This window comes from Podarcis muralis, chromosome 2 (genome assembly GCF_964188315.1).
Source record: "Podarcis muralis chromosome 2, rPodMur119.hap1.1, whole genome shotgun sequence".
In the NCBI taxonomy this organism is placed as follows: domain Eukaryota; kingdom Metazoa; phylum Chordata; class Lepidosauria; order Squamata; family Lacertidae; genus Podarcis; species Podarcis muralis.
In genome coordinates, this window is record NC_135656.1 from 125,011,751 (window position 1) to 125,023,013 (window position 11,263).

Below are 11,263 nucleotides of genomic sequence, written 5' to 3' on the forward strand. Positions count from 1 at the left end.
AAACTTTCTACAATTAAGTTGATTTTAATATTTGCAGCATCCACTTTCACATTTATCACGTCTGTTTTCTTGTGAAGTTGTTCCAGCGAATCGTTTATTTTCACTAATGCGACCACTAAGGCCTCTTCTGTCGACATTCCGTCTGTTTTTTCCTTTCCATTTGCCATAACACTTAAGAGATTCAAGGTCAATCCCAGAGTCTCACAATTTTTTATCTTGCAGCTGGAAATTCCCCTAGCCCAGCTCCTGTAAAACAACCAATTTCAAAAGCTTCCACTAGGGGAAAACAGTTTCTATTTGTATTAGTCAGTAAAGTCCTCTTTTAAACACAGTTCCAATAATCCAAAGTTAGTTTCAGTTTTCAGTTACTTTTACTCCTTTTTTTTATTAAAAAAACAGCCGGAGACAGTAGAAACAATGTATTCTCTTTTTTAGCTACCTGTCAATGAACGTTCTAAACGCTGTCAATGAACATTCCAAAAGACATCAATCCTGCTAGCAGCCCGTTTCCAGGGTCAGAGCGGCGGTATTTTAACTCTCTTGACTCTCTCCTACAGGCATATTCAGTCCACCACTTCCCCCCCTCTTCTCCTGTCTCCAAAAGGGGGGTTTAGTTCTTTGCCGATGGAGATTTAGTCTTTTACAAAAGGCTTTCCAAGACTTCAGCTTGCAGCCTCATTGCTTCAGTTTATTTACAAAAGGGGGAGGCGGACTTCCTGTATTGAACCTCCCCGTTTCGATACCAAATTAAACATTTAAAAATCCAATTCTCCCACTTCAGCTCTACTCACGGGTAGTTACTTTAGAGTCAAATTGTCCACAGGAAAAAGTCAGTGCTCTCCGGCAACAGCTATGCGGCTTCGCTCCGTGGAAGAAGCAGACGATTCGAAGCACAGTGCCGCTCACCCCACGTCGCTCCGGATCCCCGAAACCGGGTTTCCCCGCGAGTGGGGGAGGCGCAAAAGGTGCCCGCCGAATCCCACGTTCACATGCTTCTCCCGCCTGTGATTTTTACGGGTCTCCGCCTTCGCCGTGGCGGTACAGACCCAAATTCCCACGGGGCAAATTCCTCCCGATCAGAGGAATTCCGCCATTCCCGGAGGCACCAACCCGGAAGTCCCCTGTTTCTCTTAATCAGGGAGGGATTTCAAATTTTCCGTAACTGCGTAATAGGGGACCGCCATTTTAATCCTTTGTTCTCCTCATTAACAAACATTTCAAGTCTTAAAAAAAAGAAGCTGTTCATGAGTCCCAATTGTTTAAATGAGGCTTAGCATGAAAAACCAATTGTTGATCTTAAGAAAGGAGAAGAAGAAAAGCATACCAATCACCTCCACAATCCACACACCATGATGAGGATCTCTTTGAAGTCCGAGCTTATACACCAGAGACTACATTCAGCAGGTTCCCCCCCCCCCCGGCTTTTCCCATTCAGACCATGTCTGTTTCTTTTTCAAATCTATTTTAATTCCCAAACAGATGTGTCTGGCTATAGGAGTGACATCGGAGAGTGCCAGCCGTGACCATGCTCTTTGACCCAGTGTCCTGCTGGCTGCACCTTAGTGTATGCCGGCGATCTCGGACAATCCATGGGTCTTTGAGACAGTCCTCCCCTACCCTGGGGAGGCTGCCACGGCTAATTGCCCCCATATCTGCCCTGAATTATCAGCACGGCTGGGTTCTGATCTTGTGGGAGTCAGCCATTTCCCACCGCCGGAAACATAATTTTTTTATGATTGAATAATCTTTCAATAACATACGAATATTTAAAAAATAATTGTTTTTTTTTCATTGCAGGGGGTGATGAAATGGAAATTAATAACAAGGGGGACCAAGAAAGAATCCACACCGTAGAGGAGCCATATAAATACTCAGATTGTGAAGATAACTTTATTCAGAGCTCCCAGACCACTTCTCATCAAATAAATCCCATCACGAATAAACCCTATCAGTGCTTCGAATGTGGAAAAAGCTTCATTCAGAGCATTCATCTCACTTCCCATCAAAGAAGTCATACAGGGGAGAAACCCTATCAGTGCTTGCAATGTGGAAAGAGCTTCAGTCAGAGCTGCTCTCTCACTTCCCATCAAAGAATTCATACAGGGGAGAAACCTTTTGAGTGCTTGGAATGTGGAAAGAGCTTCAGTCGGAGCACTTCTCTCACGTCTCATCAAAGAATTCATACAGGGGAGAAACCCTATCAGTGCTTAGAATGTGGAAAGAGCTTCAGTCAAAGTGCACATCTCACTTCCCATCAAAGAATTCATACAGGGGAGAAACCCTATCAGTGCTTGGAATGTGGAGAGAGTTTCCGTTTGAATCGTCATCTCACTTCCCATCAAAGAAGTCATACGGGGGGGAAACTCTATCAGTGCTTGGAATGTGGAAAAAACTTCACTCAGAGCATTCATCTCTCTTACCATCAAAGAAATCATACAGTGGAGAAACCTTATCAGTGCTTAGAATGTGGAAAGAGCTTCAGTCACAAACCCAGTCTTTCTTCCCATCAAAGAATTCATACAGGGGATAAACCTTTTCAGTGCTTGCAATGTGGGAAGACTTTCAGAAAGAGCTCAGATCTCACTTCTCATCAAAGAATTCATACAGGGGAGAAACCCTATCAGTGCTTGGAATGTGGAAAGAGCTTTAGTCAAAGTTCACATCTCACTTCCCATCAAAGAGTTCATACAGGAGAGAAACCGTATCAATGCTTGGAATGTGGAAAGAGTTTCCGTCTGAATGGTCATCTCACTTCCCATCAAAGAAGTCATACAGGGGAGAAACCCTATCAGTGCTTGGAATGTGGAAAGACTTTCAGCCACAGTAGTCATCTCTCTTATCATCAAAGAGTTCATACAGGAGAAAAACCGTATCAGTGCTTGGAATGTGGAAAGAGTTTCCGTCACAGTAAGACTCTCATTTCCCATCAAATAATTCATACAGGGGAGACACCCTATCAGTGCTTGGAATGTGGAAAGTGTTTCCGTCACAGCTGCACTCTCTCTTCCCATCAAAGAACTCACTGTGGGGAGAAACCATAGCAATTGCCGTGTTGTGATTGTATTTTAGCAGACTTTAATTTGTATCGCAACAGTGTTCTTGTGCTTCTTCAACCCAACAGAGAAGTCAGCCTTGCCTCTCAAATCCATGGAGTGCAAACCTGGTGTCCAATATTATTCATACTAGTTATCCAGATCTGCAAGGTGGATCAATGGCCAAGGTGTTGAATTCAGACTTTTCTCTGTGGGAAGGTTAGGTCTAAGAATCTCTTGCTACTTTTCTCCTTTGATCCCTCAAAGTCCTTAGTGCATGCCAGGAGCAAAGAATTGCATCCATGAGGGAGAAGTTCTCTGTGTATTACATGTTGTGAACAGCAGTAAGCAGTTTGTTTGCTTCAGCCAAATCCAGTTCTCCTCTGCACACATATGATACGTGGAAGGAAACATCTCTATTCAGCCAGACCATTTAGAGCAGTGTTCCCCAACCTTGGGCCTCCAGCTGTTTTTGGACTACAACTCCCATCATCCCTTGCTAGCAAGACCAGTGGTCAAGGATGATGGGAATTGTAGTCCAAAAACAGCTGGAGGCCCACGGTTGGGGAACACTGATTTAGAGGACACCCCCTACAAGCGTCTTTTGATGCTTGCTACTTTTTGTTCTGTTTGTTTGTAATGTTGGCTTTTAACTAGTTTTTAACTTGTGATGCTATTCAGTTTTTTGTTTTTGCCTTATCTCCCAGGTCCTGCGCCATGGAATAAAACACACAATCCTGTAATGTTTAAAATGAATTAATAGATATGCACAATTGTTCATGTTGGAAAGTGAAAAATTTCAAGCATGTAGCACAGTCGTCAAAACAACCACGTGAAATAAAAATAAAAAATTTCAGAAGTTCCTGAAAGGATGGATCATTGGTCCAAAGACAGGGGCCACGACGCTGGGCTTTGCTGCTGCCAAAGATGAGTCTGGCAGATCACGATTCTGTTAGAGATTCATTCCCTGTGCCTGCAGTCATGGGATTGTTGTCTATCACATTATGGTGTATGTTTTCATTCTACAGTGTGGGAAGTGGTGGAGACAGGATGTTTTGGTATTACTGTGTTCTGTGAAGTAGGGCTATTGTCCTTTGTTATTTCTCTTTTTGCTGTCTGATAGAAAGATGAAGGAGCTAAAGCAGAATGCTCTGAGTGTATTATATGTAAATAAAGGTAAAGGTAAAGGTAAAGGTACCCCTGCCCGTACGGGCCAGTCTTGACAGACTCTAGGGTTGTGCGCCCATCTCACTCAAGAGGCCGGGGGCCAGCGCTGTCCAGAGACACTTCCGGGTCACGGGGCCAGCGTGACATTGCTGCTCTGGCGAGCCAGAGCCGCACACGGAAATGCCGTTTACCTTCCCGCTAGTAAGCGGTCCCTATTTATCTACTTGCACTCGAAGGTGCTTTCGAACTGCTAGGTTGGCAGGCGCTGGGACCAAGCAACGGGAGCGCACCCCGCCGCGGGGATTCGAACCGCTGACCTTTCGATCTGCAAGCCCTAGGCACTGAGACTTTTACCCACAGCGCCACCCGCGTCCCGTGTAAATAAATGTAGATTAGCCAAAATGCTGTGATTCTGAGTTTGTTATGCAAACTGCGAAGACTCTGCGGATCCCTGAGTGTGCTGATGTCTCCAAGGCATCAGTTGCCGTGATGTTCAGGTTGGAGAAAGCTTTTAAAGCTCCTGATCAATCAGGAGGGAGAGAACATGCCAGTCGGGAATGCCTACACGAGAGTAGGACGATCCGAACAGGTTCCTGTGCCTGGACTGGAACACCCAGCTTCTAAACTGGACTTAAACAACCATTGCAGGAATCATCTTTAAAGGTTAAAGGGAGCCTCTTCAGTCACCCACAACCCATGGGGGAAACCCCCTTAACCAAAACCTGTTGTGGTTATGAGGTGGGACCAACCTGCGCCCATAGCACTTGGCCCTTTTGTGGCAGAGTAACACGCAGCTTCCAAGTGCGCAGGAGTCCCAAGTCTGGTCCAGAGAATGGAAGGAAATTACAGGAAACATCCAAGTACAGACAGAATTCTTTTACTCCTGGTCTCAGGCCTGCTGGCTTAGCCCTGGCACCAGGTGTCAGGTTGTGCATGCTGTGGGGCATGTGCATCTGACATCAGCGGGCAGTGACATCGGGCACTCATGCCCCCACTGGGCCATGTATGGCCCTGGCGCAAAAGTTGTGGGTGCCCAGCCCCTCCATTGGGGGGTTCTAGGGGCTGCCAGGGCCCTGGATATCCTGTGCCTATGGTCTGTCTTCAGCGTAATGGTTACAAATCATACATAAAGTAAGCATCTTTGCTTCAACACTGGTGATCTTTGCTTCTTCCAGTACAAAGATTTTAGTCCACCTTTCTTCCCAAGTGATGCGTAAGATTTTTTTGGAGAAACTGTTTGAATCTTTCAAGGAGTTGGAGATGGTGTTTATAAGTGGTTGACATTTTCCAACGTTACACCACTGAGTTGGATTTGCTGCCCTGCCCCCCGCACAACACATCCTGTACCAGATGAAGCAGGATTGCCACTTCTTGCAATGGCATGCAGCGAGTTCACTACCTGTACAGGTACTTCTTTGACTGGCAGGAGCTCTTCCATTTCGCCATCGACCAAGGGAAGTATATGGCCATGTTCCCAGAGGAGGAGCCCCACATCCAAAAGTGGGACAAGGACTACCTGCAGGGCTTCAAGTCCATGTTGGTTGGCTTCTGCTGGGGCCACTAAAGGATCCTTGGGCCCTTCTTCCACCCCAGTTTTCTCTCTCACACACAGACAAGTGCAACGCCTGAGGCCTCTTCATTTCTCCTCAGTGGCAGCGGAGGAGGAGAGAGAGGGAAGAGGGTGGTACTATAAAGGATTATTTCGAAATCTATTTGAATAAATGAATTTAAATACTGGATGGCACGCAGGCAAAGCAGTGGTGAAAGGGACTTTTTTAATAAAGCAAAATGCCTTTTTAAAGAAGCCGATAGAAGCTCCAAAAGCAAGAGATATAAACAGAAATTACGCAGAATGAAAATAAAACCCCCGATAAACGAGGGAGCCCAAGGAAACTGCCGCCTGGTCTGCCAGGAATCGGCCTCCTTGGCGCCTAAAACTGAGGGGAAGGTCAGGTTTGAAAGGCGGGAAGTTGGGAAAAGGCGGGAAAAGCCGTTTCCCTCAGAGCAGCCGCCGCCTTCCCGGTGGAGGGGCGGGGCCAGGGCTGTTTCGTCACGGGTCCTTGCCCCGCCCTCCCTCCGCCTCCCCCTCGCCCCGCTTCATTCTCTGAGGAGTCCGCGAGAGGCGGCCATGGGTCCCCCGCATGGAGCATGCGCAGCTCCTCTGTGCCCTCGGCTGGCCAAGGGTTAACAGGAGCCGAGCTGGAATCCTAGAGAGGCCAGCAAGTGGGGGGGGGGTCCCCAGGTCCTCCAGAGCGTAAGCCCCTCCTTCGTCCTCTGCCAAGGCTGCCTCGGTGGCCCCTCCTGGGATCCAGTGAGTCTCCTCTCTCTTTCCCCTTGGGGCGCCTGGGGGAGAAGGGGGGGGGGTCCCAGGGCTGCAGGGGGAGGATGCCCAAGGGGGGGGGGAGACCCCCAAGTCAGGGAGCATCCTCCCCCCTTCCTCTCTGTTCAAGCTGCTGCTCCTCTCTCTGCCTGCCAAGGGGGTCCCACCCTCCCCAGAAGAAAGCCTCTCTGTGGGCTCCTTCTCTCCATAGAGGGGAGAGCTGGGTGCCTTCCGTTCGCCAAGGGTTAAAAGGAACTAAGCTGGATTCCTTGAGAAGGGAGGACAGAAAGAGGGAGGGAGAGGTCCCCCAGAGCTAAAACCCACCCACCCCCCCGTCCTTGAAAGGGGAGGGTGTTACTTGGTCATGGGTATGTGCCCGAGTTGGGTGAAGATTTCTTCATCGCAGGGGACTGGACTATATGGTCCGCAGGGTCCTTTCCCATTCAATAGTTCTCCAATTGTAAATCCTCTCCCATCGTTTGTATATCACAAAATATCGTAATAAATGTGCAGGGATATTTGTGACATATGTTTCATTATTAGTGGCCACTGTAGTGAGTTCCAGCTTCGTGAATTGGCTGGAAAAGAAAAAGGCGAAACAGGATAGAGAAGAATTAACAGATTAGCAATCCACATTCCATAGTCAGACGCCTCGTCAGGAGGCCTTGCGGTTGTGCTTAGATTAAGTGTGAGTAAGAGTCATTTTTCCTCTTCTGCTACCAATGAAACAACATAAAGTCTTGGTCTATTGATGAATTCGGAGGAGGGGGAATTCAAAGGGAGGAGAATAATTGCTCTATTGATGAAGAAAAGTTTTTAATGTTTGATGCCTTACTGTGTTTGATGTTCATCTTATTGGAAGCCACTGAGGCAACCCAGTCAGATCGGCGGCATAGTAATAGTGGTAGTAGTAGTAATAATAATATTACTATTGCTATTGCTATGCTTAAATTTATATTTAGACCAGCCAGATTGAGAAAAATTCTGATGGTGTGTTATTGTTTTTCTGGAGTCTTTATTAAAACAATTTACAATCACAGTAAGTTCAGAGTCTGGGCTTTAGTGCAGTGCAGCCTTGATTGCTAGCAAAATCCATCCACGTTTGTCTGGGGACATTTTTCTGATCCTGACACAGTGCCAATTTATAACAGAACAATGCATTTGCTTTGTAGGGTTTGCCAGCATCTCTAATTCGGACAGGAAGAACTTTGCAGAAGAAAAAAAGAGACTCCTTCTGATCTCTTGGAAGTTTCCTGAGACTACAGATGGATGAGCAAGACTCGGCTGAACCTAAAGCAGGAAGAGGCCATGCCACTGAAGATGGGAGCACTGGGGGATTCTGGGAAAACTCTGTGCGGGAGATCCTGGGTGAGAAGGACACCCTTCACTCAGATGTGCAGAGCCAGCAGCCCAAGCAATTCTGCTGCCAGGAGGCTGAAGGACCTCGAGAGGTTTGCAGCCGACTCTACCACCTTGACTGTCAGTGGCTGAAGCCAGAAAGGAACACGAAAGCTGAGATGCTGGACCTGGTGATCTTGGAGCAGTTCCTGGCTGTCCTTCCTCCCGAGATAGAGAGCTGGGTGAGGGAATGTGGAGCAGAGACCAGTTCCCAAGCGGTGGCCCTGGCCGAAGGTTTCCTCCTGAGTCAGGCAGTTGAGATAAAGGATGCAGAGCAGCAGGTGAGATATATTTTCCTTTGGGTTTTCCAAAGGGGCTCCAAACCGGAGGGAGGGTATCCCAAAATGCATTACTGATGTCTGATCCCTTTATGGATCGGATCCAAGGAATGAGATCTGGTACCCCTAAAGTGTTTGGCTCTGCAAAATCCTTTTCTAATCCTTCTCTCCATTCTCTCTTTTGAATCTCTGTTGCTCTTTCAGGGAAAGAATCTGATGGCAGAAATGGGTCCTGATTCCTCTGAGGCAGAGAGGACTCCGATGGACACCAGGGAGGGACCACTAGGTAAAGAGGGAGTTATTTCTTTCTTTGGTCACATTGTGGGGATTTATAAATTACCACAATCTGTTAGTTCTTTCCTCTGTCTGCGGAGGAGCTGCTGTCTCAGGAAGGGGGGGTGGAGAGCAGGCGGGGGCATGGCTGGTGCGCATCCTGGGGGCGTGGCGCCCAGTGGGGGGGGTGTACGGCACATGTCCAGAAGTGGCCGCGATAGCACTCCACTGCCATGGGGCGGTACACTCCCCTGCCCCTCCCGTCCTCCACCAGTGGAGGCTGTTGGGGCCAAGTACTCAAAGGAGCAGAGATGTATTTTTACACAACTAAAATATGAAAGGTGTACGAATGTCAAAAGGCACTCAGTAGGGTAGACTTCTTCAAAAGTCCACCTGTAATTAGAGATGCAGTCCTGAACCTCAGAGAGAAGCAGGCATTCATGGCTTCCCACTTCCCTTTGTCTCTGGCAGATGAACGAATGATGCCAGCAAGACCTCATGCATCTTTTCATGGTGGAGAAGGGGAAACAGCGGCTATAGAAGCAGATCAGGTAGGGGGCATGAGACTTGTAGGGCGAGACCGAGGGGTGGCACAGCCAGAATGCTTGGAAGAAAAAAATGTGGAGTTCTACCCATTTACACAAAGCTTAGGACCCATCATTAAAATAATAAAGTAATTCCAGTGAGATGTTAAAATAAGCATTCATACCATGTGGAGCATAACAATCCAATTTAAACAACACAACAATTAACAGGCAGAAAACAACAGAGCAATGTGTGGTAGATCATCTTTATGCTGTCTAAGAGGAGGACATTTCCCTTTTTCTTTTAGGGTCTGGTGTGCTTTGAGGATGTCGCTGTTCATTTCACAGGCAAGGAGTTGGCGTTGCTGGATCCTGACCAGAGAGCTCTGCATGAGGAGGTCATGGAGGAGAATCGTGGGCTCCTGGATTCTCTGGGTAAGGCTCTCTGAGGATCATCATATCTGTTTTGAAATCCCATGTCTCTCTCCTTGCAATGAATCTGCAAGGTTTGGCTGGAACTCAGTAGCGCTACCTGCACCACCTGGAAATCTAACGCCCCCAAAATCACTTGGAAAGGAGGGTGATTGGCGGTGTTGTCTGTGAATATCCGTCGGAGTGGGTAGGGAGGTTGAAGTAGCTTCTGCCAGATTTGTGTTTTTGCTTCTGTTGATTTTGGTTGACTAAAGAGATAACTGACAATGGAGACAGAGCAGATTTCATAATTGTGCCAAACAAAATTAATTGAAACTCAGGTCCCCATAAATATTTCAGCTAATACCAGCCAACAAAGGCAGTGAACTCCATAGTAAGAATTCCCATGTCATTCCCTTCAGTTATTCCTCTTTCACAGCTGTTCATTAGCAATGTTGAAGAATGAGCAGTTGTGAATGGTTGTTCTTCCTGAGGCTCTAATTAGTCTATCTATATATACTGTATTATGGGGACGCGGGTGGCGCTGTGGGTAAAACCTCAGCGCCTAGGGCTTGCCGATCGCATGGTCGGCGGTTCGAATCCCTGCGGCAGGGTGAGCTCCCGTCTTTCGGTCCCAGCTCCTGCCCACCTAGCAGTTCAAAAGCACCCCTAAGTGCAAGTAGATAAATAGTCAAGGTAAAGGGACCCCTGACCATCAGGTCCAGTCGTGACCGACTCTGGGGTTGCGCGCTTATCTCGCTCAAGAGGCCGGGAGCCGGCGCTTGTCCGCAGACAACTTCTGGGTCATGTGGCCAGCATGACTAAGCTGCTTCTGACGAACCAGCGCAGCACACGGAAACGCCGTTTACCTTCCCACCCGAGAGCGGTCCCTATTTATCTACTTGCACTTTGAGGTGCTTTCGAACTGCTAGGTGGGCAGGAGCTGGGACCGAGCAACGGGAGCTCACCCCGTCACGGGGATTCGAACCGCCAACCTTCCGATCAGCAAGTCCTAGGGTCTGTGGTTTAACCCACAGCGCCACCCGTGTCCCTTAAGTAGATAAATAGGTACCGCTTTATAGCGGAAAGGTAACCAGCGTTTCCGTGCGCTGTGCTGGTGCTGGCTCGCCAGAGCAGCTTCGTCACGCTGGCCACGTGACCCGGAAGTGTCTCCGGACAGCGCTGGGCCCCGGCCTCTTAAGTGAGATGGCCGCACAACCCTAGAGTCGGACACAACTGGCCCGTACAGGCAGGGGTACCTTTACCTTTTATATAGTGTATTAAGTGTAACAATACTACTTAATACCTATAAAATAACCTATTATAGCCTTATAGAATATAATACTTAGTCTATTACACCTACGTAGTCTATTACACTGCATTTCCCCCACCATTTCCCCCTCTTTAAAAATTCTTTTCTCTTTTTATTCCTTTCTCATATCATTTAATTTATTTTTTGTTAAAGCATTTATTAATTTTCCAATAAAAAACACACAATCAACATATCAAATCATAATCCAATAAAAATAAAAAAGATCAATTTGTCTTCCATATTGTAATTTTGATTTTAAGACTTCCCACAGTCTGAACCTCAGTCCTGCATCTCATTGATATTTTCATATCTCGATTTTATCTCTCCAACCTTCTTTGTCTCTGGCTCTGCGATCCTCAATCATGTCAGAAAACAGATAACCTTTCGTCCGTCGAGTGCAGATTTGTTTGTGTAATGTACCCTTTCAACTGTTGTTTTTTTTTACTCGCGCCACTTCATCTAGCTCCATCCATTCTGGGCTTTTGTCCAGCTCTCTGAAGTTTAGTATCTTGGCAGCTCCAAATCATTAATCTTTCCTGTCCAGCTGT

At 47.3% G+C, this 11,263-nt stretch overlaps 1 protein-coding gene across 14 annotated transcripts in view; it reads left to right on the forward strand.

Annotated features, from left to right (window-relative positions):
* Positions 1-11,263, forward strand: part of LOC144324894 (uncharacterized) — a 66,574-nt gene that overhangs the window by 51,391 nt on the left and 3,920 nt on the right. For 11 of the 14 annotated variants that reach the window (XM_077923170.1, XM_077923175.1, XM_077923173.1 and 8 more), the window contains exons 4-5: positions 8,940-9,019; positions 9,301-9,427. In XM_077923170.1, coding sequence (XP_077779296.1) covers positions 8,940-9,019; positions 9,301-9,427 — 207 coding nt within the window. Of the gene's footprint in view, positions 1-1,797; positions 3,895-8,380; positions 8,482-8,939; positions 9,020-9,300; positions 9,428-11,263 lie in introns of those variants that run through there. The other 3 variants (XM_077923179.1, XM_077923180.1, XM_077923178.1) reach the window with 3 other exon arrangements.